We start from the raw sequence: 27593 nt of genomic DNA, 5'->3' as shown, positions 1-27593 counted from the left end.
GGGGTGGAGGGAGGTGGGGATGGAGGGAGGTGGGAGGGGAAAGGAGCCCGCAGCCAGGCTGTCTGCCCAAGCCTAGCCTATAGGTCCCATTTATCAGGCACTTGCTCTGTGCCGTGCCCTGGATGTGCCATTTCTCATACCTCATTCAACCCTCCAACCCAAGAGGTAGTTACTATACCTGGCCCTGTTTTTTTTTTTTATGAGGAAACTGAGGCCAGGAGGGGGAAGTGACTTGCCCAGAGTCACCCAGCTAGGAAGCGACAGAGCCCCAGTTCAAGTTTAGGTCTATCTCCAATGCCCAGGCATTTAAAAAACTCAGAATGTGGTTTAGACATCAGTATGAACATAGATTAGGAGCTTCTAAAAGGTGCTATGAGCCCTGTTTAATTGAGTTTCTGCACAGTTTGAGTTGCTGTGTTCAAGAATCATGATGTTAGGGAATTCCCTGGCGGTCCAGTGGTTAAGACCCAGGGCTTTCACTGCTGTGGGTGCCAGTTCGATCCCTGCTCAGGGAACTAAGATCCCTGCACGGTGCGGCCAAAAAAAAAAAAAGAATAATGGTTTTAATAATAGCTACCATTTACTGAGCACTTACATGTCAGGAACTATACTAAACAGTTTTACATTCATGGTCTCATTTAATCCTCACAACAACCCTACGAAGTATTATTATTGTTGTTGTTGTTACTTTCCTTATTTTATAAATGAGGAAAGCAATGCTTAGAAAGTGACATGCCCAGGGTTACGCAGCACGTAAAAACAGAGTACAGTTTTATTCCAGGTCTCTCTGACACATCAAAGCCACTCAGCCACTAGACTATCCTGCCTTAAGCCCTCCATGGTCTTATTTTGAAGAGTCTTTCCTCAGACTTTCTTCTCACCCTTTTTCTGTCCATATAAGTGTCTCCATATAAACCTCACCCATTTCTGTCCTGTAAGATGAGCTAAGTCACTGTCTCCTCCGTAATCTCCTCCCCAAGACCACTTATTATCCCCAATATCCAATTAGCCTAGAAATCCCAAGGACGTGTCCATATCGGGGGAGTCATAACCAGAAGATTACTGGCACCAAATTTCTAGTCACCTTTATAGGCTTGTGGAATCTTAAGAAGACAAAGTAAAACCATAAATTCTTGTATTTAGAGATAACAAATGCTACTTAAAACTTGATTTTTTTGAAAAAAAAAATGCCTCCCAGGTTGACAATCTCCCACCAGCAAGATCTCTCAAAGGAAGGGAAAAATCCTCCTTCCTGAAAATCAGTTTATTTTATAAACAGTGATAAGGTGGCCCTTTTGAAAGTGTTGCTTAATTAGAGACTCAGAATTTAAACATACATTCCTAGTGAGGGATGTGTCCCAAATGACCATATCCCTTGAGAAGGACAATCCTTCATATTTCTTTAATCAGCTCCTTCCCCCTCGTTCTGTAGCACAAACGCCAGGGCAGCTGCCATTTTGGGCCGAGAGTTTCTCTTTCCATTTTCCAAGGAAGCAAAGAACAAGGATTGTCTCCCTTATCTCCCAGTCCCCTGTACGAGGTCATGCCCTTTGAGGACTTGTTCTATTTCAGCCTCTACCTCTAGGCAGTCAGAAAAAATGACTCTGAACCCCCCGGAGAATGAGCACCTGCTTCAGTGACTGTCCCAATGTGAACACGCTAATCCCCGGGTTTAGGAGAGGTTCGCCTTCCACACAAAATGGTCAGGCCCTTCTGATGGGTCAGCCCTGCTGGATTTCATAACCCAGTCTTGATTTCTAACAGGTGAGGGCCACAGTTGTTCAACTCTTATTATGAGCCAGTGCATGGCTCAAACACTATAAGATTCTTCATGAGGGGTCTGAGGGCATGCCAGATGGTATTATTGGGGGAAACCAGCTCAGTTCCTTTCTCCAGCATCCCGAGCTAGTGGCTTCGACCAGGAACCAAGGGCACCCCAGCCCCGCTGATTTCTTTATACTCACCACGTGGGCTTCTTTTAAAGTGAGTACTGAAATGTTTGTGAAAACCCAACTTTGTCAGGGCACCGGGGCGGCCCAGCAATAGTTGTTTAGAACATGGAACTAATGTGAAGTCCTTTTCGGATGTCTGCTCCCTCCCCCCTCCCATCCAAGCCCTGCGTGGAGCTTCACAAACATCCAGGCCTGGTAAAAGAAGCCCAGCATTCCTTTTAAAGACATGATGAAATCAGAAAGAGACACAATCTCTGTCCTTGGGGTGGAATTAGGAACATGTGATTCTCCACTTCTGTAACAAATGTAACAGTTTGAGAATATGTGGTCCCTTTTTTCCAGTCATAGAGATTTTATGGGTGAGCTTGCGGGCCATTCTTCATAGTCTGAGGTTGCCATATTTGGTGGCTTTGTACAGAAACCATACACACTTCCCTTGTCAAAACAGATGGGGAAGGCCTGAGTACACAGCATGTCCTGAGGTGCTCTATGCTCTGGGTCAGCCTGCAGCTCATGGAAGAAACGTATTCCGTCGAAATCAGGACTGACTGCTTGCTCTTAAGAAGTCTAAGGTACAAGGAGTGATGAGTGATCTGGAATTATCTTCTCTGAGTGCATCTGAATTTCTGTCTCTCACTTACTGCCTTTTTTTCTCCATTCTTCCTGCTTAAAAAGCTATTAATTTCCTTACCTTCCCATCGTCCTAGACTCTGATCCCCATAAACAATCTGTGCCTCTTTTTTTAATGTCCTCTTTGTTAAACACCTTCCCTGTGTTACTTTCCTAGCGTTGGCAGATACTAGAAAGAAAACGATGGAAGCTCCATGAGCACGGCAGATGCTTCCAATCCTATCTTTGCCGCTTACTAGCTTTGTGTCTTCAGTGAGTTTCCTAACCTATCTGATACTCAATTTCTTCTTCTGTAAAACGTGGCTATTACTACGAGTACCTCCCACACAGGGTCGCTGTGAGGATTCAGTGAGATGCTGCAAGTAAAGCCGCTTAGCCCAACGTCTCGATAAATGTTTGTTTCCTTCCTTCCTTCTTAAGAGGAATTTCAGTTTCTACACCAGGCAGCTGCCTCTGATGCGCAGCCTTAGTCTAATGGGTGGAGTCGGTTTCTGTCTTGGTTCCCATAACTTAGGAGTAGAAAGAAAATTTTAAAAAGTGACAGGGGAAGCACAAATGACACGCTCAGCTGCTGTCTAACTGGGTCTGCCCTCTCCAGCCCGTGAATACTCCGTCCTTCCTCTTGTCTTTTTCAAATCTTGGGCTATTCTGGAAGGTTCCGTCCCTGCCCCTCACTGCCATTTGCCACCTTAGAGCTACTCTCGGCTTTTTGCAGCTGTGGGAAGCTGCTCCCAGAGCCCCCCTGTACTTTTGGTTTGCTCAGCTCCCTTGGCTGAGTTTGAGAATCAATTCTGCCCCCTCTAGTCCATAGGTCAAACCACTTCAGGGCTTTCCCTTCCTTTCCACAATGATTTGCTCACCATAATATCTTACAATTTTGTATCTGGTGTAAAGGGGGAAGAGAAGCCAGGCAGACTGCTGGGAAGGCCTGAGGCCCAAAGTCTCTCCACCCTTCTGGGCCCCCATTTCCACAGCTTTAACATGTGATGTCTGTCTTTGAGGACCTTACAGGATTGCTGAAAGGATCAAGGGAGATAACAGGAGAGAACACACTCTATGGGAGGGGTGTCTCTATACAAAGAATAGATATCCAAATTAAAGAAAAAATTTGAGATTTATTGCCATACGTGACTCATATATGTTGAAACAAACTTTCAAAAATCCTGGGATTCTGCAATTGCTTAGAACGTGGCAAAGAAGCATAAACAGAGAAGAAAAGTTGTTCCTACCAGCCCTTTCTAGGTTAAATAGAGAATATTTACACTTTTGAGCACTTGCCCTATAGCTGTGGTGCTAGTTCCCAGGAGCAGAGCCCCAGCCTTTGCATTCAGTGCAGGAGGTTTGTAAAGAGGATCCCTAGTGCGGGGCTTTCAGAGATCATGCTGCTTGGAAAGGCCATGTCAGCCCCCCATCACTTACAGCTGGACGGTAAGCCCCATTCTGAGTATTTATGTCTATATGGTGACTCACCCCCCCTTCTCCCCTGGCACCTTGCCCTTGTCATTGCCATGAATATCAGTAAGCGCCAATCACAACAAAAACCTGGCTTAGGGCTCAGGTCCCTGTGAGGCAGTATTGTGTTGTCTCGTATATGTCAGGAAGACCTATATACATAGCTGCATGGGGTGTGTGTGTGTGTGTGTGTGTGTGTGTGTGTGTGTGTGTGTTCTCTCCTGCCTGTGTTCATAATATATGAGCTCATTATGACCACATTATGATACACAATTATGACCACATTATGAATTGTGATAATATATTATGAACACATGCATGGGAACACACACACAGCATTCACTGATAATCAGAGCCTTCAAGACTCTCTAATGTAGCCTCCCACATAGGACAGGAATTCCCTCTCCAGCCATCCTGACAAGTGACCACCCAGACGCTACCGGAAGGCCTGCAGAGAACCGAAGACGCTTAGTTCTACACCGGACTTCTCCGTTCATTTTTGGACAACTTTTAAAGTTAGGAAAATCTTCCAAATGTTATGTTATAATCTCCCTCCCTAACTCCATTCTCCTGCAGGCGTCCAGTACCAGCACCAGCACCCCTTTAGACAGGCTTCTTTCTTTCTAACTTCCTGTCTCCATTCCTGGTTAGTCATCATCTTCCTAATCCCAAATGGATTTAATGTTGTAGCAAGACAGAACATTCATCGTTTCAAGCTCTTATCTCGGGAAGGAGGCATGTGTGTCTGTTCAAGTTGTTGGAAAAACATATTTATTAGTTTCCTAGGGCTGCTGTACAAAGGACCACAAACTGGGTGGTTATTCTGAGAATAACAGAAATGTATTCTCTCACAGTTCTGGAAGCTAGAAGTCCAAGATCAAAGTGTCAGCAGAGACATGCTCTCTCTCTGACGGCTCTAGGAGAGGATCCTTCTTTGCCTCTTCTAGTTTCTGGTGTTTGCTGAAAATCCTTAGCGTTCTTTGGCTTGTAAATGCATCACTCCAGTCACATGGTTGTCTTCTCCCTGTGACTTCACATTGTCTTCCCTCTGTGTCCAAATTTCTCCTTTTAGTAAGGGCATCAGTCATATTGGATTAGAGGCTCGACCCTTGAATACAATTTCAGAAAAGAGTCCTTTATTCTTTGTTAAGGGGAAGATAGATTGCCAGGGAGGAGAGGCCCTCCTCTTTTTGTTGTTAATATATATTTTAATAGTATTATATATCACATATGTATATATTATCAGATATAATAATAGGTCAGCCTTTTATATTTATTTTTAACATTATTTATATGCTATATATTTACTTTTAAACATATATACATTATAATAGGCAGATGATGAACTCATGTTCAACCTATTATGTATCTATTTTAACAAAATAATAATTGCATGGAGAAGGTACCAAGCCAATGCTCTGCCCCAAGTATTTTGATATTGCTAAGATAAGGACCTATCACACCCAAAGTCAAACTTTTGTTATATAAAAGGTACAGATGGCAGAAATGGAGAGTGATATCTGCCAGTGAAATACAATAGCATACGTGGAGATGGGGTCAACTTAGAAGCACTTTGGGGAGCACTCAGGCTGGGGGATGCTGAAACAAAACCTGAAGTTGGCCTGGATCTCTCTCAGTCTGGAGTTGGCAGAGTGGATTGGGCAAGCCTGGCCCAGGGTGAGCCAAGGGTCAATTTGCACTGGGGGAGACTTAACCCATCTTGCCTCCGATTTCCCAGGAACCTCTGGCGTTTTCTGATTTGTGCCTCTGTGCTTGGAACTGGTAGTGGACGTGTAGATGTGCTCTGAGGAGGAACAGACATCCAGCCCGCGGTCTGGTTCCTCCTTGTAGCTAAGGGAATCCAGGGCGACTTCAGGGGGCTGTATCCATTTGCCTCAGTCAAGCCAGTGATTCCAGCAAGCCCCTTCTAGGCACCCATGACTCTTCAGTACCTTGTGGACCTGAGACTTCCGGTTCTCATGATGCTGTGTCTCTCAGTTGCCTGGGCTTGGGCCGCGTGGGCTTAAGAATTTCTTCTCTCCTCCCATGTAAAGCCAGACCAGAGGAGAGTGGCACCTTGTCTGCTGTCTAGAGGTTGACTTCGTTCAGTTACCTGAGACCATCAGAGCTGGGGTAGCCTGTGAATCTACCGCTAAATCCAGGTGTGCTGACACTGGTTGTGCTTGGTTGCTTGATAGAAGGAAGGAGGATAGTGACCAGGGTTGGGGAGTTAGCGCAAGGAGGGCTGGCTCCATTTGGGGTGACTGGCTAGGAGCTAATTGAGAGGGCAGTGGGTACCATTGGGCTGGGCCGACATACAGCCCTTGGCATCAGTGAGGTCAGTAGGCAGGCAGGTGGGTAAGTGGGCAGGACTCTTGACAGGGGCCCTACACTTTCTACCAAGAAAATTTTCACTGCTACCGCAGGCCTTCAACTGGGAGTTTGGGGAAGGAGTGGAGGAGAGATTTAGCCAGTAACTAGACTCAGGCCCTTAGGGACTGGACAAGAACAGTGGAAGGTGGCAATTTCTAGTGGTTCCTTCATCCTTTTATTCAATAAATATTTACTGAGTACTTACCATGTACCAGACACTATGGTAGATCAAGACTCAGCCCCCTGAGGAATTTACAGTCCAAGGATTAAGGGATGGGGAAAAATAGTAAGGATCAGGGCAACAGCAGGAAATAGATTTGGGCTTTCCTTTCTTCTTAGTGTGTGTGTCTATCTACTCGTCCATCTGTCCATCTGTGTGTGTGTGTGTGAGAGAGAGAGAGAGAGAGAGAACGATTTGCTCTTCCCACAATGTCCTGGCCTCAGAACAATGCCTCTTTACCTATTGCAATATGCAGGCAAGCCTCCCAAATTGTAAGTTCCCTAACAACGACCAACAGCCTTCCTATCAAAGGAACCTTTTCTAAACCTTTTCTCCCCCTCAGGAGCCAAGATATGGTGAATGGCCTCACTCAGGGTGTACACCCACGCACCAAGTGGCCACATTCTGGGTGGGGCATACACAAGGTAGCTTTGGGCTTGGGAGAGCCACAGATTGGTCAAGTCAGGTAAAAATCAGCCAAACAGGCTGTAAAGTCAACTGTGGCTTGATTTGGACTTAAGCCATCCTTCAGCTGGGGCTGTATATATGCACCTCACTTTAAGAAAACCTGTACCCCCAAATCCCAATTTTGAAAGGGAGAGAAGAATATGCCTGACCATTTTCGAAAGCCGTCTTGAGCCCTCATTTATTGACACAGGTGTGTCAAAGAGGTGGTGAAGCCCTTGAAGGAGTGTCTGATTCAGTCCTCTGCCTTCTGGTGGTAACACCCGGAAATCATCTCGGGCGAAGGGGCCTTTCTCTGGTTTGGGCAGCCCTCTGGAGACGACTAATGGGTTAAAAAGGCGGCTGCGCTGCTGCAGATTTGCGAGCTCTGCACAGACACAAACTTACCTTGTCTTTTAAAATGAGGAGGGACTCTGGGGCTTTGTGGCAAAGGGTGTCGTTTTCTGAAAAATCAAACTCAAATAAATTATTAAATTAAAACATAAACTGGATTAGGGGCACACATTGGGGATTTTCCTTACATTTTATGGAAATTATGAAATACATCCCTTCGTTCAACTTTAAAAATTAAACTAATTCAGCTTCTCTGCATGAAAGGGAAGGAGTTCCCATGACCTGATATTTGCCATTTCCACTAAAGTACAGCTTTCTGTATTTATTTGGAAATACTTATGTTCAGTCAGGGTATGGTTTACCCTTGTTGCGTAGCCTGATTATGGTTTGATTTCACATCAGACTCTTCACCTTTTAGTAACCAAATTAATGACCCAGCGAAAACTTCTCTCTCTTACAAGGAGCTTGGATTCTTATTTATTTCGCAACCTTTATTTGTGCAGGAGATGAACCATGACATTTAAACTATGCTTGATAGCTTAACAGATTATAAGAACAAAACCAGATGGCCCAAACAAAAATAATGCTTTGATTGCTTTCAAATTCAATGTCAAAAATTAAAAACAGCTTTCAAAAAGCCTTACCCTTTTTTTTTTTTTCCTGAAATGACTTTGGATCATATATATGTATATAGACTTTTCCCCCTCCCCCGCAAAACTAAAAGTATATAAACCAAAAATTTAATAGTGATTATTCTGAGATTGAAGAATGTTTTCTTCTTTTTTTCTTTTCTATATCTCCCAATTTTTCTACAGTTTTTTCCTACAATTTTTCTACTGAAAAGCAGGGAAAAAAACAGAAAAAAACACTTTTAATGATTACTTTTTAGTTTAATTTGAATGAAATCTTTCCTAGGGTTGAGTCAAGGTGTTTTCCTCAGTTGAGAGAATGGACTTTGTTAAGCATTAGCAGTTCATAATTCTTCTTCCTCGCCAAACGATGAATAACGTGTGGTTACTTTAACACCGTGTTTCACTATGTTGGAAAACGAAACCCGGCCCAGATTTCTTTAGAATGAATGTAAATTCTACAAAAGCAGTAATTTAATTTTCTAACTCACTTTAATGTCCCTTCGACATCATTAGTATAATCACAGTCCTCACTTTCTTTGAGAGCAGCGAACCAACTAATTCTTTAAAACTGGGCCTCGATTTTAAAAGGCTCCCAAACCTTGAGATAGTTGGCTGGGCAAAGTCAACATGTGACTATTTGAATTTCTAAACTAAAGGGTCCACAGAGTGTTAGGATTCTTTCTTCTGTTCTTATTTTGTAAAGGAATCTTTATTCCAACTCAGATTCATTTTTCTTCAAATCAGCTGCAAGAGAGTGAACAAACTTTGCTGCAAATCAATGCCCTGACAGTTATATTTCCCTGAGATAATTGCGTACTGCTTTGGAGTTTCCTTTTCCCCTCTGTTTCCTTTTGTTTTGACAACAAGATTCTGGGAAAACAATATACAAATGATAGCTATGCTGTCATGAGTATACTGAATTTTAAAAATAAATAACTGTCGACCCCAAAAGCTTCCAGGAGTCTATAGAGTGAATTCTTTTTCCAAACTGTTCTCAAACCAGATGTGGAAATGTTTAGCTAATCCCCTCCCCATTCCCCACGCAAAGAGTTCGTATGTGTCTCTAACGACATCAGAGGGGATGAGGAGGCAACAATCTGTCTGCTTTCAAGGAGATTTGTGTTACGCGTCTCAATTCACTCACCAACATCACAAAACTAATTTACTTCTCTCTTAAAAAGTATCTTTTTTTTTCCTGAGATTAAAAATGCTCTGTGTTTAGACCAATATTCAATCTCTTTCTTGTAAGACATTAAGAAATAGAGTTCATATTCCCAGAATGAAACGTTTCATGTTTTTTTTTTTTTAAAACGTAAAGGATGTATTAAGAATTAGGCTTATTAGGGAATTTTTTTTTTAAGGGGAAGGAGGAAAACTTTTTAAAAAACTAATGGAAAATGTATATGCATAAACCACATTTAGAAAAACAGAAAGCTACTGTACTCTGTAGCTGCAAGGAAAGCAAACGTTTTGCATCCAGGTGTCATTAGCAGCTCTGGTTTCGCCGGCTTCCCTATAGCTCAGTTCAGGACTGTAGGTACCAAGAGCTGAGCCCTGCTTGGCTATACAAAGGCATCGAAGTTATGAGCTTCGCAAGGATAATTTGCAATCAAGCCAAAATGGGGCTATGGTAATGCAAACCCTGGGACCTGCTTTCTAACAGCCCAGCTGCCTCTGGGGAGCCCGACAGTAGTCCCAGGGTGAGCGCTCCCTTCTCTGCAGTTATTTCTTCCCCAGTCCTCAACTCCCTCAGCTCCCGGGATGCTGGGCTCAGCCCCAACTATGGCTAAAAATACCTCCCGTTTGGCGCAAACTGCACAACCCTCTCTTCTGGCGCCCCCTTCCCATCTCTAGCCCCTCAGCCCTCTTTCTCAGAGCCAACCCTCTCCCTCCCCATCCAAGTCCAAGGTCCTATTCTGCCAACACATCTCAGCTGGATGTTAGCAAAGCCAACTGATTTGATGAATTTACACCGTGTTGTGAATGACTTATAACCATCCCTCAACACACACCCACACACACACACCCACACACACCCTCTACCTTTCCCTGGGAATTGCCAGGCAGCAGGGAAGGGAGGCTGCCCAGTTCTGACGACCTGTGCTCAGCAAAAGGGAGCAACTCCCCAAGAGTGGCGTTGAGCTAGGAGTTAGCAAGCTTATTAGCAAGTGCATTCTGCTCTCCCCTGATCTCCCAACTCCTCCCTCTCACCTTAGAGATGCAGTCTTAAACATGGGTCCCACTGACTTCATTTTTCAGTTTTATCTGAGCTCAAAGGTATGATGTCACACACAATTATTGCTCCAATCTTGTGGCAATCTCTCCCTGACTACAAGAAAATCAGAGGAAACCGATTCTGTACTGTCTGAGTTTGGAGATTTGTGCTAAATAAACCCCCAAACTCAGTGATGTTACTCAAGCCCTTCCTTCAAGACTGATTCAGTGCAGTGTAATTCAAAAAGTGGCTTTGGGGGTGGGAGTGAGGTAGTCTAAAATGATTCGTTGGGTGACAACTGTAATGTTTCTCAGAGAATTTGGGCTTTTTATAATTCTCTTTGGATTAACCATGAGAAGGAGGAGGAGGGACAATAGGAAAGATGCCCGAGGGATACAGAGGAAGTAGATGGCTAACTCCCTGCACAGGAGCACACCCTTAAACTTGGTGTCAGTTCTGGGGTTTGAACAACAAAATTGGAGTGGAAGGATTGTTTCCCTGACCTATTCCAGGAACTACCTAAAGGGGAGGTTTTTGTTCAGGGCAAATAGGTCCAGGCTGTGAGGTCATGTGAAGGAAGGAGGAAAGAGGGAGAGAGAGGGAGAGAAAGGCACTCCTAAAGCAAGCTCAGGGCAGGGTGGTCTTCCTGAGACCAAGGCAGTAGTGCAGCAGTGATGGAGTGATGATCTCAGCTTCCAGAAGGAACCTCAGCAAATATGCATCATTCCAGAGCAAGTGGTTTGTTTATTTAACTGTTGAGTCATTATCCAAGACCAGCTGGCATCCGAATTAACTCGGTTTTTGTTGTTGTTGTCGTCATCGTCGTATTTTGTTTGTTTGGTTTTTTGGAGGGGTAAGAGGGCTGGGTTTTTCGGTTTGTTGCTGCTGCTGCTGTTTTTCTGTTACTTTTTTTTGTTTCTTGTTTTTTTTTTGCTTCGTGAAAAACAAAAAAGCAGTCCTAAGAGAGCCATTTCAGAACAAAGAGGCAAGGAAGGAGCCGGGTAGACCTCTTAGGCTTCTCTTTACACCTCACCATCCCCAAGAGAATGAGGAGTCAGTAAGGAGAGAGGGAGAGACAGGGGTACCAACCAGATCAAGGGCTGATGTGAAAACAAAGCACTTCATCCAGGCCACTGCACCTGGCTAGTGGGCTCCTCCACCATGGTTTCCATTAAAGAATGCAGCAAATTCATCAGTATCAAAGGAAGAGAAAGAGCTACATTTTTGCAACTGAGGAAGAGGGGAGGAAAGAACTGTCTTGGGATGCTTTTTATTTAGCACAGTGCTGGGCACATAGTAGATGCTCAATAAGTATTAGTCAAAGAATGAATTCATTTACGCAAGGATTACTTAATTCAGCAGGGAACAAGAGTAAAACCCTGCATAGACATTTCCTTTGAATTTTTAGGCACTTTTCTATTTGATTTATTTCATTTTCACTTTTAAAATGAAAACTGAGAACAGTAGTTGATGATATCCCTGTTCCTTCTTCCTTTGTGCGTACCCCTTCTGAAACTGTTTTAGACACTTGTTCTTAGCATGACTCTTTTCTTCTCATACTGCTCTGCCTGTCACTCTGCAATTTCGCTATTTTGCAAGGTCGTAATGGCTGTTGGTCATAATGGCTTATGATGCTACCGCTGGCATTTATGAAGCATTCATTTGATCATTTTAAGTGAGCCAGTTGGCAAAATTTCAATATTTGGATGTCGGGAATAAACCACAATTTCTTGTTAGGTTTTCATTTAATTAAATCTGTTGCTAACCAAAAAAAGAAGGCAATAGAGAAGAGTTCATTAGTATGGTCTATGGGAGGACACTGGGGCCTTCAGGAGGAAAGTGCTGTCAGCTTGAATTAAACTGTTATCTCCTGTCACCTTATTTAATGTTTGGCATGAAAACTGTTTTGTTTTCTTTTTGGCTGGGGTTGCACACAAAGGAATGCTACTCCTATCGGCGTAGACTCTCATTCTGTATGTGAGGGATTTGTGTTTTATACCAAAACAATATGGTAAAGTCACTTAAAGAAGCGATTGTAGTCATCTAGAAACACATGAATTCCAACAATGACATCAAAATTCAGTTCTCTCTCACAGGGATCTTTTCCTTTGCTTTTTATTCTTTTTTTTTCTTCAGTTTTATTGAGGTATAATTGACAAGTAAAATTGGAAGGGATTTAAAGTATACAACGTGCTGATTTGACATACGTTTACATTGTGAAAAAATTTCCCCCATCAAGTTAATTAACACATCCCTCACTTCTCGTGTTTACCTTTTTTCTTTTTAGTGAGAACATTTAAGTTCTACTCTCTTAGCTTCTTCTTTTTTTTTTTTTAATGCTTTAGGAATGGTCTTTTGTTTTTAGAAAATGATCGTGTTTGAACTTTCAATAGGAAATAAGACGATTTTCCTTTTGTGTTTCTTTGTGCTCTAGAACTCCTCACCAGACAGCTTCCTGTTTCCTGAGAGTCATTACCTGATCCGCTACCGGGATGAAAGTTTTCAAGTTGATAGGAGGGCTAGTCTTCCTCACCTCTGTGTTTTCGGCCTGTTCCGGACAAAATCCGATGACTGTTCTGTGCTCCATAGACTGGTTCATAGTCACCGTACACCCCTTCATGTTGAACAATGACGTATATGTGCACTTTCATGAGTTGCACTTGGGACTGGGTTGCCCTGCCAACCATGTTCAGCCCCATGCCTACCAGTTCACCTACCGTGTGACGGAATGTGGCATCAGGGCCAAGGCTGTCTCTCAGGACATGGTTCTCTACAACACCGAGCTGCACTATGCTTCCAAGCATAGGTCGTCTAAGTACGTGATCCCGGTGTCCTGCACTGCCCCGCAACGTTCCCCGTGGCCCACGATGCCCTGCGCCAGGAAAGCAGCCAGCGAGGGAGCCATCACAACCCGGGATGGTGAGACGTGCTATGAGGTGTTCACCTCGTCACAGTCCAGCCGAAGGCCCAACTGTGACTGTCCGCCTTGTGTCTTCAACGAAGAAGGGCAGACCCGGGGCCCATATCACCAAGCAGAGGCTCAGGAGGCCCATCCCGTGCAGTTTTCTTCCTTTGTTAATACTTCTGAGAACTGGTCTCTTCGCCTGGATGATCAGATTGCGTCCATGTGATCCCTAGGTTTGGGGTCTCCAGTTGATGCTCTTTCTAAAATTGGTATATAATATTTACTAATATCAGACAAATAAGTGCTCTTGTGGCCCTCTTATGCGTGCTTTTGAGAAAGAGCAGCCCGTGGTAATTTCATGAACAAAGTTTTTTTCTATTTTTGTATCTTTTTTTTTTCCCCCATTTTTGGCCATGCCACCCGGCATGTGGGATCTTAGTTCCCCGACCAGGGATCGAACCCGCGCCCCCTGCAGTGGAAGCTCGAAGTCTTAACCACTGGACTGCCAGGGAAGTCCTGTATCTTTATTAAGAGAAAAAATAAAATCCTGATGGCATAAAAATATCAGTTGGGCGTTTTTATTTCATAAACACACACATAGCTTTTACTATGGGCCAGACACTCTTCTAAGTGCTTTACAAACATTAGTGTCTGGTCCCTTCTTTAGGATGACTTCTCTCTCCTTTAAGGTCCCCCAGCTGAATCCCTCCATCTGTCTACCCATATCCCTGAGACTCTACACCACTCAACTTAGCACTTAGCCACATAACTTCTTAGTTTGATCCATCACTTTTCTGTATCACTTTTTGTCCACGGAAGGCAGAATTTGCACTAGTGATTTATAATCCACCAGTGGTTCTAGGAATCACTCAACTCACATCCCACCAACTAGATGGTAAGCTCCTGAGGCCAGGGGCTAGATCTTATACTTAGCCACAGACTGATAGCACTCTGAAAAGAGTTTTGTCCCCCGACTTATGTGATCAGAAAATTTTCACCCAAGTCTAGCTATCCATTACTGTTCTCAAAGACTCGGAAAGGGAAGGTAAGTCAGTTCATTCAACAAATATTCACTGGGCGCTACTATATTCTAGGTACTGAGGATATGGCAGTGAATAGAAACTGAGGCTCAGAGAAATCAAGGTCACACAGCTAGTAAACAAATAAATAAGTACACAAAGAGAAAATCAGACAGCGATGAATGCCATGACGAACTTAAAACAAAGCGATATGAGAGAAATTGGAGAAGGAGTCAGAGTGGTCAGGGAAAGCTGCTGAGAATTTGCCATTTGAACTGCATCTTGAATGTGAAAAAGGAGCCAGCCCTGGGATGATCTGAGGGAGACCATTCCAAATAGTAGACGCATCTCATTGAATCCTCACTACAGCCCTGAGAGAAATACTCTTACTATATCCATTTTACAAATAAGGAAACTGAGTCACAGAATGATTAAGAAACTTGCCCAAGGTCACACATTTATTAAGAAGCAGACAATGTTAGCACAATGTACATGATAATATACACAAAGGATTACAGTAGACATTAGTAATTTAGTCATTGTGTTAGTCTGTTTGGGCTGCTATAACAAAGTATCAGAGACTAGGTGGCTTATAAACAACAGAAATTTATTTCTCATGATTCTGGGAGCTAGAAATTCGAGATCAGGGAGCCAGTATGGTCAGGTTATGGTGAGAGCCCTCTTCCAAGTTGTAGACTACATGTGTCCTCACATGATGGATAGAAAGCAAAAGAGGTCTCTGGGGCCTCTTTTATAAGGGCACTGATCCCATTCATGAGGGCTCCACCTTCATGACCTAATCACCTCCCAAGGGCCACACCTCCTAATACTACCACATTGGGCGGTTAGGATTTCAACATAGAAATTGGGGGGAGGGGCACAAACATCCAGTCTATTGCAGTCATGATAGTTGAAGAAGCACAGCTGTTCATTTAAAAATCTCATGCCCCTTCTTGAGGAAAACTAGGTAATAATCCCTGAAAACAATGTATTCATTCAACAAACATTTATTGCACTCATCCTATGTTCCAGGCATTATGTTAGATGCTGAGCATGCAATGGTGAACAAGACTAACATGGTCTAATCAGGAAGAGACAAGTAAACAAGCCTAGGGAGCTAGAGGCTATTCTAGCCCAGAGAATGGGTCTGTTCAGAGACCTGAGGACTGGGGCTGCGGCCATCAGAGAAACCACAAGTAGTTTAATCCAATACAATTGGGGTGGGGGGCAGTTGACAGTGGTGAGAGATGGGGCTAGAGAAGTAGCAGTAAACAAGACTGTACAAGAGAACGAGCACTGCCCTTCCCCATCTTCTCTTCAGAAGCTTATGGATTATTAAACACTAAAACACATATAAATAACTTAGCAAACAATCAATACTAGACATAATAGACCTGGACTACCACGTGCAAGTTGTGCACTTGACAACTGCAAGGGGCAGTATTCATGGAGACACCACCCTGGGGTTGTGCAACGTATCAGCCTTAAAGGAGACTCAAAACCTACATGGTAATGATAGTTGTTACCACGTGCCAGACACATTACATACATGACTTTATTTAATTCTCACAACAGCTCTGCAAGATAGAAATTATTTTCTCTGTTTTATAGATGAGGAACCTGAGGCTCAGAGAAATTGAGGCCAGACAGTTAATACGTAACATCACTGGGATTCAAACCCAGGTTGGACTAGCTCCAAAATGCACTTTCCTCCCCTACATTCAACACTCCCTCCCAGAGAAGAGAAGCTTCCATTTGGGTTGGAAGATCCAGGAAGATTTCCTGGTAGAGGGGGGCAGTGATCTCACTCTTAGAAGATGAGGAGGAGCTGGCTAAGCAGAGAAGAGGAAGAAGGGCATCCTCTGTGAGCGTAAGTACTGGCACAGGGCGTGGAAGTGCACTGTTGATGGGAGGACACCTAGGGGGTTAGTGCTCTAAGCTAGGTGAGAGGAGATGAGAAGAGCAGATGGGGGAAGGCATAGAAGTGTAGGAAGAGATGAAAATGAGAATGATTTCAAGTGAAGAACAACAAGACTTCATTCATTTCAGCCTATAAAATTGTTAAATGTCTATAGAAACCCCATTCCTGGTCAAGAGATAAACTGAGTCGTGCAAGCAAATTGGGAGTGTGAAAGACTCCAGACCCTAGAGCAGAGAGGACAGGCTTCATGGAGGGCATGAGACTGGAGCTAAGTCCTGATCTGTCTGACGGGATATAGGTGAAAAAGAAGAGATTGAATCAAAGAAGTTGTCACCATTTAGAGCCCTAGAAGCTCAGAACACATGGTCAGTTCTGGCTTTAAGTAAGGAAACTGCAATGAGGGTAGAGGATAGGGGTGAAGATGAGTCCAGGTTGGACATGTTGAGTTGGAGCTGATAGTGTCATCCAAGTGAATATGTCCAGGAATTAGCTTAAGAAATTGAACTTCCTTGAGCTGGAGCTCAAGTAAGGGGTGTAAGAGACAATTACTGGGAGATAAAGCCTTGGAAATATGACATGAATCCAGGCAATTAGAACCAGAGAATCAAAATTCCCTAACATTCAATCTTCAAGGCACGCTTATGAAAAAAAGAAGAGACATCAAAGGAGACAGAAGAGAAGCGATCAAGAGATGGAAGAAGTATGACTCGTGGGATTCTAGTGGGGGGAGAGCTGGGTGGGCTAGATTTTCCAGTGCAACAGATAAGTCAAGATGGAGTAGGCCTAGGCATCATGGAATTGGGGGCCTTTGAACTAGACCTTAAATAAGAGAGAGAATTTCATCAGATGAAGATGAAGGGCAAGGGCATTCTAGGCAAAGGAATCAGCAAGAACAAAGATGCAAAGCAATATTGTGGTCGAGAATCCTATTTTGCCTGGGTAGACGTCTCAGTATAGTTAGGCAAAAATTTTTTTCAGAATTCCAGAGTAATCCGCACTTGACTTGGACGTGTCATTACTCAGTAAAAGTGTACTTCAACCATTTCACTTCCATGTTTGATCTTCTCCACTTGATCGTGTGCTTCCTGAGCATGGGAGACCCTCTCCTATTTGTTTGTTCCTTTGTGTTGCCTTTCTCTTATATAGTACTTGGTGAAGGTATTCCGTAGGTGCTCAAGCCAGTCGACTGATTGGTACTGAGAAAGGGCCTGGGAGTTCATAAGCATAGGAACCATTCAAAAGATGGGAAGATAAAAATGCATTAAGAGAAAACTATATTTTGAGTTGGTTAATTTATTTACCTTTTGGAATGCCACTCTGAAAGAGTATTTTCCCCCTTTATTGTGGTAATGTTCATGCCATTTTTAAAGTGACGTGGTTTATAAAAATCTACCACGTAGTGTCAATTATATTTGTGATAATAAGAAATGCTTTATTGCCCTCAAAAGAAACGAGCATTTTCACCTTTCTTTCAATCTCTGGGAAAGCCAAAAATGTCTGAAACCATTTGTTATGATAACTGCTTGTCAAATATTTAAAAATTAGAGCCATAATGTGATTTTTCACTGATAAAAGGAGACTCAAAGTAACATTAAAATTTTTATTCCTATACCCTGAAAACAGCAAACCAGGTTTAAAAAAACTGTGTAAAGTATATATAAATGTCAAGGGCAAAAAGCCTTTTATCCCTAGTTTTCACCAATAGCCCATTTTGGAGATACATGTAAGTACCCCCATCCCTCCATTCCTCCACCAATAATGAAAGCCTGGTCAACCATTAAACTAAACACAGTGTGTTCTCTCTCTCTCTCACACACACACAGGCACACACACTATGTTTATAAGAAATACATTATCAAGGAACAAGTGTTTATTATAAAGGGAAGGCTAACCTACACAGTAACATCCTTTAATTCTTTTTCTCTTTTCTTTAAATCTAATTAGTATTAATCCCTATGATTGATCTCTATGATATCCTGTTTAAATTGTAATTATAGTTGTTTATTCCCATAAAAGAAAGAGAGGGAGAGAGACAGAGACAGAGGGGGAGGGCTTTCAGTCTTGCGATTTTCTACAACTTTTTCAGAAGAAAACAAATGATTTGGTCAGATTTCAGCTTATAAATTTACGTTGGTTATACAATTACAAGACTTTCTGTATTAGCTATCTATTGCTGAACAACAAATTAGCCCCCAAACAGGACTTCCTTGGTGGTCCAGTGGTTAAGACTCTGTGCTTCTACTGCGGGGGGTTTGATCCCTGGTCAGGGAACTAAGATCCCGCGTGTCACGCGGTATGGCCAAAAAAAAAAAAAAAAAATTACCCGAAAACAACAACCAGTTATTCTCTGATGGTTTCTGTGGGTCGGGAACCTGGGCACGATGTTGCCGGGTGCCTCTGGCTTGGGGTCTCTGAGGAGGTGCCATCAAGGTGTCGTCTCAAGACCCAGCTGGGGTTGGAGACCCCGCTTCTAGGCTCACTCAAGGGGCTGTCAGCAGGAGGCCTCAGTTCCTCTCTGTGGGCCTCTTCATAGGCTGCCTGAGTGTCCTCATGGTAAGGAAGATGGTGATGACGATGAAGATAGGAAGAGGGGAGGGGGGAAGGGAAGGAAGGAAGGGACAGAGTCCAAGTTAGAAGCCACAGGCTTTTTGTATCCCAAACTCAGAAGTGACATCTCACCACTTCTGCCATGTTCTATTTGTTAGAGAAGCGAGTCTGGAGGTAGAGCTCCCACGCGAGGAGAGGGGATTACACAAGGGTGGGAGCGCCAGGAGGTGGGATCACTGGGGACCATCCTAGTGATGACCTTCCATCTGATCATACTGGCAAACTCCACAAATGCGACATTCTTCAATTTATCTGTGTAAATACAATCAGTGGCAGGACACGGACTGGTTGGAAAAATGAATGCTATGTCACTGCCATACCCTTGCCTCTGTCTGCTCTATTTTCCTTCTCTGGGGAAAATAAGTCCTACCAGCTGCAAATTACAGGACTGACTGACTGGTGAAAAGTGTTCCAGAGGAAGCTTCTATTTATTTTTTCTAAGAGGACATTGCTGAAGACATTTAAAGCCAAGGGGAGAAAGTGTAAAAGGTAAATCAAATAATATAAAAGATGATACTGGGTAGAGGTTCTAATGTTACCTGTATTCGTGATCATATAAACTCTTTCAACAATCCTCTAATGGACTGTAATTCAGATCGGACCAACCATCTCCTAATGTAACTCAGAGTAAGGGTGGGGGGTAATCTGTGTCATATGTGTGTATATGCATATACATTTATATATATATAAATAATATATATGGCATTATTATCCAGCTTCAAAATCGAGGGGCAGGGGGCTTTGCTCATTGATTTATATATATTAATACTAACACAATGCTTCCCATCACTCACTACTTCCGTTTTTTTTGCTTTGTTCTTATGCAATCCACAACCATCTGGCTTGGCCATTGGTGAAGTTCCTGTAACTTACCTGAAGGGTAATGCATGAAATCAAAGTAGCTCCCAGAATTATTAAACAGCAGGAGCTGAGGGGGCTAACAGGGTCTGAGCAGGTAGTGGATTGCAGGAGGCTTCATAAACAGGTTTCCGGAAGTGAAATGACAGGCGTGCCCTTCCCTGCCTGACTCTGTCAGCGTTCATGTGTTGATGTTCTCTGACAGGTGAGGGGGAATTGCTCTGGGTCAGAGAAATGAATGCTAATACCAGTTTTCAAATGTAAATGAACATTAAAAAAAAATCCCTGCCAGCTGTCTAGAAACTTACCATTCCCCCCTTTGAAGGCACTTATATTCTACAGTTACCAGGAGGAATATTTAAATGACTCAAGTTATTTTCAATGTTATTTTAACTTTGTCACACACACCCTATTATATAAACACCATGCTAATGTAAATTATTCACCTTTTAAAGTTACTTCAAAATTTTTGACTTTCAGCCAAATACCTATTTCTTTCTATCAAGAATTCTTTTGAGTTGTAAGTCTACAACTTAAATACACACACATCTTTAAAAGTTTATTTTCCAAGTGATGCCCATAGGATATTTATTCTGTTTTCTAAAGTGCATTTACATGACAACTTACTGAAAGAACGCCAGTGTGAGGAGAGGAGAGACAAGTCCTAAAGCCGTAGTGAGACTGGTTTCTTTGGGGTTAGAGAAACCCCAGTCCTCCCCACTACCAAGGGTAGGTCAAGTTGGAACATATTGACCCAAAAGTAAGCCTCAGTGTCATTCTACACCAACTCCCTGTAATAATTTATAGTTTGCAATCAAACTAAAATAATCTCTTCAAAAATCTGGCTTTTATGATCCAAACTACAAATTAATGCTCGTGTTCATTTCATATTTCATCTGCTTAATTTCTGCCCCACTAAGGTACATAGAGAAATCACACTCTTCTGACTATATTCAGAGGCACCTAAGCTCTAAATATGTTGGGATATTTGGGTTACAGCAACTACAGCGAATATTTAAGTTGCCCAAGTTGCTTTCAATGTCGTTTTAACTTCTTGAAAATATTTAATGACAATTTTTTTAAACTGCCCATGAAAAATAACATTCTCCAGTTTGAAGCTCTGCCACCACCCCAAAACGGTTACCCTCAGTCCAGAAGATGTGTATTTCCATTCCTCTGTTCCATCAAATCAGCGCATGATGTTAAATTTCTGGATTCTTTCCATGAACTTTTTGCCTGATATTTACCGGTACTTTAAAACATATTTGTTATGAGTAATGTCACAGGAAATTGATTATCCTTAAAGGCCAGTCAAGTCCGAGTCAGGGGGATATTTTGGTGGCGGCCTGTGTAGGTGTGTGAGAGAGGAAGGAAAGGGGGAGAGACTGGTGGGGAGAGGGAGAAAGAGAAAAGCTGCTGGGGAAAAAAAGTCTAGCACATTGCCTGATACACAGTAGGCATATATGAAGCAGTATTTTTCCATCCGTTCTCTTCCCTAGTAAGAATAGGATATTCCAATGGTTCAGATCATTGTAGGTTTATCATAGTTTTAGTTTGCAGTTACCAGGTAAGCCAAGTGAATCTGTTGCAAACACTGTTTTCATTACATCACACCCCTCCTCAGGGCCCTTCAAAGACTCCTCACAGTGCTGTAACTAAAATCAAGACTCCTCTACCTACTTCCATGCCCCCCATAATCTATTTGTCCTAGAGTGGATGGACCTTATTTGTCCAGCTCAGTCTCCAACTAATTCCCCAATAGACAGCCTCTGTCTAGCTGAGTCTATCTCCTTTTAACTCTTCTCTATCTCCAGGTCTCTGAACACACTGCTTCCCCCATTCCATCCAAATTTCACCTTCCCTTCAAGGACCAGCTTGAAACTTAAAAGTATAAAATGATGGTGGTAGTTTTTCAGAGGAGGGTTTCTAGTACTGAGCAGCTAATTTAAAAGTAAATTAATTCCATATCATTAAAGGGGATGCATTCCAAATGTCAATCCCAGACCAACTTGTTAAGCCACCATGTTGGCTTTGGGTTAGACAACCCTGGGCACCAAGGGCACCAAAGGGCACCTAAGCCAACTGATGAGGATATTGGCCATAAGCTTCACCACCAACACAACTTGACATTCTCCTCACTCCCTCCATTTCCTCCTTTCCCTTCTCAGGTATGCATTTATTCGACAAATATGTATTGGACACCCACTGTTACAAGTAATTGTGCGAAGCACTGAGAAGATATCCATAGACGGGCATGTCCCTACCCTCTAGGAGCTTACTGTCTGCTAGGAAGAGACTCAGAATGGCCAGCTTTATTAATGTGCTGTGGCAGGGCAGGCCAGAGGCAGTTAACTCCAACCTGAGGTCATCTCAGAAGGCTTCAGGGAGGAGACGGCATTTGGACTGGGCCTTGAGGGGTGAGGAAATGAGAAGAACAAACATCTCCTGCGTGGAAGCATGAAGAAGAAGGTGTGGCTGGAGGAGCGGATCGGAGCCGGGTTGGAGAGGGTTACACTTTTCATTGTGTGATGTTACACTTTTCATCGTGTGATTTTTGTGCCAAGGATTAATATGATAAGAACTGTGTTTTTAGAGCAGAACTTAGGGGACCACAGCAAGAGGGGCCAAACTCAGCTGGGAGATGAGGGGGAGCCTGAGAAGGTTACCTTGGTGACCTAGTGGTGGCAAATTAAGAGTTTGAATTAGAAGATGGATAGTAGGAATGGGGGGAAGGACTTGGTTTTCTTTTTCTTCTTTCACCTTCTTTCTTCCTCTCTTTTGTCCTTGCCCACCCTCTCTGTCTCCCTCCTGTTTCCTTGCCTGAGGCCTAGGCATTCCCTGGGGACACCGAGCTAAGGAAGCTGCTGAGCCCTGGGTTTTGGGCAAATGCTAAAATGGAAAACTGGGTCCAGATCTCCAGCTCCGTTTCCTGCCAAAGGATGGGGGTCACCCTGGTCATTAACTACTGCAGAATCCCACCTGATTTCAAACCCAAAAATTATTTTAAGAGACAGGAGGTAAAAGAAACGACATCTTCTACGAGTCCTAGAAACTCTACCTGTTAAATCTTATTTTTTAAAATGCAAACAGTTATGTTATGGAGACAAGAAGGAGAGCAGCAAGTGAGTTATGGATATTTTGGTGTTAACAGCTTTAATGTTAACGCTTCAATTATACATATTGACTTTCCCTCCTTTCCTTTTTCAACAAAGCACTTCATGGCTTGGAAAACACATCTTGGTTTTAAACAAAGATAGCACCCCTTAGCAACCTTCAGTTTCCTGTTCCCTCCTCCTGTCTCTACCCAGCAAGATATTATTTGCCCCCAGGAGCGTTTTCCCTTTGCGTAGCAAGATCCTAAAAGTGATGTCATTCTGAGCTGGCAGAGTTCTGTGCTTTTTACAGCACCTCCTTGGTGCTGGCCACTTTGGGGCTTTTTTTTTTTTTTAATTTTTTGATATAAAAGGAGCAACCAACTGTCCAAATGCACTTCAGCCTCCCTGAATACAGTTACATTTGATGTGTTGACATTATTCTATACTGGGTTTTTGTTTTTATTTCTTCTTTCTTTTGTATAATTAGGTAATAAGGCTCAAGGAAAGTGCTAGAAGTGTAAGGTTAGAAATTGATGATCATAATGGTTATGGTGAAAGCAAGTGACCAAATCTCGTACACAGGAGATGGGCTTTCCGTCCCCATGCCCCTGTCATTACACTGTGCTGTCAGTTCACACTGGTGCAAAGGAGAGTCATGCTCACTTATAGGATGAGAACCGTGTAGGGCCAGCACGGTGTAGAGACTGAAGTCACCCTATGCCCCTTCATTGTGGCCTTCCTATGTGCAACGATCCAATCATTTCTGTCATCTGAGAGATTCTTTGATTTCATGGGCAAAAATCCAGGAACAATTAAGACAATAATAGTGCACACCCAACAAGAAAAACATGCCGTGTTTAAAGAAGAAATCCCAACAGCATTGAAGGCAGTGATTCTGTGTCTTTGAAAGGAGACTTGGAAATCAAAAGCAACAGCCATCAAGGACTTACTAAGCTCCTCTTTGGCAGAAAGGAAAAATTTACTAATTCATTCTACTTTTTCCTGGTGAGATCATGGGGGTGGGAGAAGTTAAGATTTGACGTTTTTTCCCAAAGTTCTAAGTTTTGCAAAGAACTATTTTTATCGTAACTAATTTCATAAAGTAAAATAAAAATTACCAAAGGGCACTACCTTTTTTGTTTAATCGGACAGTAGGGCAAGTATTAGTCTATTATTACTGCTCACTACTAGCCTTTGCTTGAACCCTGAAAAAAAAAAAAAAGCTTTTACAAATAACACAGTAGAAGCTGCATAACACAATTCCAGTTGTTTTCTTTCTGTTAAATCTGTAACTCTATCCTGATTTTATCTCTCTGAAGACTTCTGGATATTTACAACGTAAGGAAAGTCTTGTTTCCCTAACTCTAGGCCTTTGTGAAAAACATAATCATAAAAGACGTTTCTAGTTAAAATGAAAATGCTAAGTTCTAGAAATTTTGTTTACAATGTAAAAAAGAATTTTCAATTCAACTCCTTTTCCTAGTATCTAGTTCCAAAGATTTATTCACAATTGCTTTTCAGAAAACACTTTCCAAAAATTATTCCAAATACAGTACCTCGTTATGGGTAACTTCCTTGCTGAATATCTCCAGTCTAGGGCTAATTTATTTTTCTCAGCTGCGCCTTCAGAGCCTTCAAAGCTTTTGCTACACTCTCCTCCCACGTCTGACTATAATTATTTCTTATCAAGGTAATTTCTGAATGTTTCATGGAGGAAAAAAATATGTGCTATTTTCCTGAAAATACCCGCTTTGAAACAGAACTTCAGAAATGACAAAAACAGTGAATGGTGTCCACTTCATTTGGGGTTCCCCGGTTGCCCAGGGAGACGTTAGCTCCCTGGCACCAGGGCTGGTGGGCTGTGGCCCGGTTCTAATGCCAGGCTGAGTTTCTAAGCTCTTCTTAGGGCAATTGCTGTTTTGTCAGGTTGGGAAGGGCCTACTAAAAGGAGAAGCCATTTGCAGAATCAGGGTTTGCTTCAGAAGTCCTAAGAAAACCTAAGGAAATCCTTGAGACATCATATTTGAAAAATATTTGAAGACTGTTCACTTGAGTAAATACTTAGCCTGCCCGCCCTCACTTTCTGCGGCCTGTAGCCATATTACTCACCCTCAAAGCATTCATCAATATTCAACTGGCTCTCTAATTCGCTGATGTAGCAAAAAGAGTTTAATAAAGGAAGCTGTTGCATTTTTTTTTCTTTAGAGGACGTGCCACAGACTCGACTTTTATCTTATAGTACTGGAATCTTCTGCCCTTCTGCTAATCCAGGGAGGGAAATGCACGCTTGCGCGCAGCTAGATCAACCCAAGCAAATTTACCCACGAAGCCGAGCTTTAAAAGCCCAGAAAAGTCTTTCACCCCAAGGACACTGGAGCTTTATAAATGATCTATCTGAGGATTTAGAAGCTTGTTCCGTCACGTCTGACAGCCTGACAAACTTTCAGCCCTGTCCACGAAGCGTTTTGAAGACTTTCAGAGGGAAATTGTCATTTAGAAATAACTTTTTACCGCCCACGGAAGCCGTACAAGTCACTGCAGCCTTAAAACCTTTCCTGAAAATCAAATCTTGGTCTGTAAAATCTTTCTGGTTAATTTTTTAAAACATTTTTGCAGACCCTGGAAGACTCTACTCTCCCTCCCCCCACCTCTAAAAAAAAGAAAGAAAGAAAGAAGAAAAAAGAAAGGAAGAAAGAAAGAGAGAAGGAAAGAAAGAAAAGAAAGAAAGAACAGAAAGAAAGAGAAAACAGCCACAGAGGCCAGCGACAGGCCGCGCAGCACTTGCAGCGCCTTGGGTCTGCGAGATCGCCCTTGCAAAGAAATTAAGAGTTTCCATCAGCGCTCCAGAAACATCACAGTGAAATGCATGCGAGAGTTAAGTAGCTCAAGAAACTCGAGCGCCGAGCACGGCGGAATCCACGGCTTTCTTTCTGTATACTGATTTCGTGTGTGTGTTGCTATTTTCTTTCGGCACCTGATTTTTTTTTTTTCCAGTGCCGCGCGCGATTCCCCACCACCCCGCGCGCAGGGCGCAGGGGACAGGCCGCGACAGCCTCGGCCTCCCTCGGGGAGCTCGGGGAACCCGGGCGGCGGCGGCAACGTCAGGCGCGCGGCTCCGCTTCCCGCGGCCCGTTGGTTTCCTCACCCGTCAGCGGCGCGGGCGGCCCTGCAGCGCTGAGCCGAGCTATTCGGAGTCGGACCCGGGGTGGCTGAGAGCCGCCCGCGGAGCCCCCTGCCCCGGCCGGCGCGCTCGGCAGCTCCTCCGCCTCGCCGTGCGCCTGGCAGCCCACCTGCCCCGAGACCCCCGGGGCCTCTTCGGGCCTGCGTCCCGTGCCCGGGGCTCTGGCCGCTGCCGGCCCGCACTACCCATTGCCCTTCCCGTCCAGAACCCGTTCGGTCTGAGCCCTGCGTGCTCGCAGATTTGTCCCACCCGGGACAGGGAGAGAGAAAGAAGTCGCGCTCATTTTCTTAGACAGCGTTCAGGCGCTGTTTTTTTAAGGGGGGGGGGGTTCTCACAAAATTTTTATTATGAAATTTTGCCAATAGACAGGAAAGTTGAAAGAACAGCACAACGAACGTCCGTTTACCCCCCACCTGGATGTAACAACACACTGCAACACTGCAACACTTGCTTCCTCTCTCTGGCACAGTGTGTGCCTGTGTTAGCTGTATCATTTGAAAACTGCAGACGCGGTGACATTTCACCTCGCCACTCCAGCCTGCATCTTCTGAGAATAAGGGCATCCTCCTACTTACCTTCAATACCATTCTCACACCTAAGAAAATGAACTCTCCGTCCCTAACAGCCTGTAGCATTCCCAGTAAGGGCTCGTTTCCCTCCTGTTGCCCCGGTCAGTCTTAAAATCAGTTTCCCTTCTTGGACTGGGACGTGTGCAGACAGTTGTTCCCTCCCTCCGCGCTCTGTCCCCCCAGCGGACGGCCTGCACGTACGGGGCCTGCCCCGGGGCCTCTCTCCCTGAGGGCTTGGCAGGGTGGAGAGGGCAGGGGAGTCCCGACGAGGCTGGCCTCAAACGCGTGGGAAGAGCGCTAAGCTCCTGCGGTCCGAGGCCCCCCTTTTCCTCCCCCAACCAAATCAGGCACCCCCAGCAAGCACCGCGCCAGGGGCTTTGCGCAGCCCCCTTGCTCCCTCCGGGCAGCTCAGAGGGCACCGCGGGGGGACCGGTGGGTGCGGGGTGGCGTCCGTCCTACGCGTCTGGGTGCGCTCTGCGCTACCCTGTGCCCGTGGCTTTGCCATTTCCCATTTTCTCTTTTTTTCTCCCTGAACCCCCGCTCTTCGGCTCTGTACCGGCTATACTGGGCGCCCTGTGCCCTTTTTGGCCCTTCCCGGCTGCGGGCCAAGGTCGTGGCGTCGAGCGCCTGCACCCCCTCAACCCCCACCGCTCCCCGCTCCCCCGCTCCCCCTTTCCCTCCCCCTTTCCGCCCCCGGGCCGGGAGCGGCGCGGGGAAGGGGGGGCGTGGGCACCACGTGGCCACGCCCCCGGAGCCGGCTTTTTCTAGAGCAGCTGCAGGAGGCTCTCCGCCGGCCGCCCAGCTCGCCTCCCCGGGTGCGCACGGCTCCGGACCCAGGCTCTGCTCCGCCTCCGCCACGCCGCTCCCCGAGCTTCGGCTGCAGCCAGCGCGGGAGCGCGCCCTCCGTGCCGCCACCCCGATCCCCGGCTCCCGGCTCCCGGCTCCCGGCTCCCGGCTCTCCGCGCCCGGCTCTCAGTCCCTGTGGCTCGGTGCCCGGCCCCTCACGCCCCGCGCCCTCGCCGTCCCCCAAGCCCTTGCTCTGCTCCCCGCCCGGGCCCCGCTCTCTCGCTGTCTGTCTCACCCCTCCGCACCCGCACATTCCCCCCTCTGTCTTTTGCTTGCTTGCTCGTTCGCTAGCTCTCAGACGCGGCGAAGCAGCTTCGCAG

General features: G+C 44.4%; 1 protein-coding gene across 7 annotated transcripts in view; it reads left to right on the top strand.

Annotated features, from left to right (window-relative positions):
- The window catches only part of PLAC1 (placenta enriched 1), an 84742-nt gene extending 67363 nt beyond the window's left edge, over window positions 1-17379 (top strand). For all 7 annotated transcript variants that reach the window (XM_082377992.1, XM_082377991.1, XM_082377990.1 and 4 more), the window contains one exon: window positions 12707-17379. In XM_082377992.1, coding sequence (XP_082234118.1) covers window positions 12765-13403 — 639 coding nt within the window. In that variant the 5' untranslated portion in view covers window positions 12707-12764 and the 3' untranslated portion in view covers window positions 13404-17379. The remainder of the gene's footprint in view (window positions 1-12706) is intronic.
- The last annotated feature ends 10214 nt before the right edge of the window (window positions 17380-27593 follow it).

Source organism: Balaenoptera borealis (assembly GCF_965194805.1).
Source record: "Balaenoptera borealis genome assembly, chromosome: X".
Classification (NCBI taxonomy): Eukaryota; Metazoa; Chordata; class Mammalia; order Artiodactyla; family Balaenopteridae; genus Balaenoptera; species Balaenoptera borealis.
The sequence above is the reverse complement of the archived record's forward strand: the minus strand, read 5'-3'. Positions and strand labels throughout refer to the sequence as shown.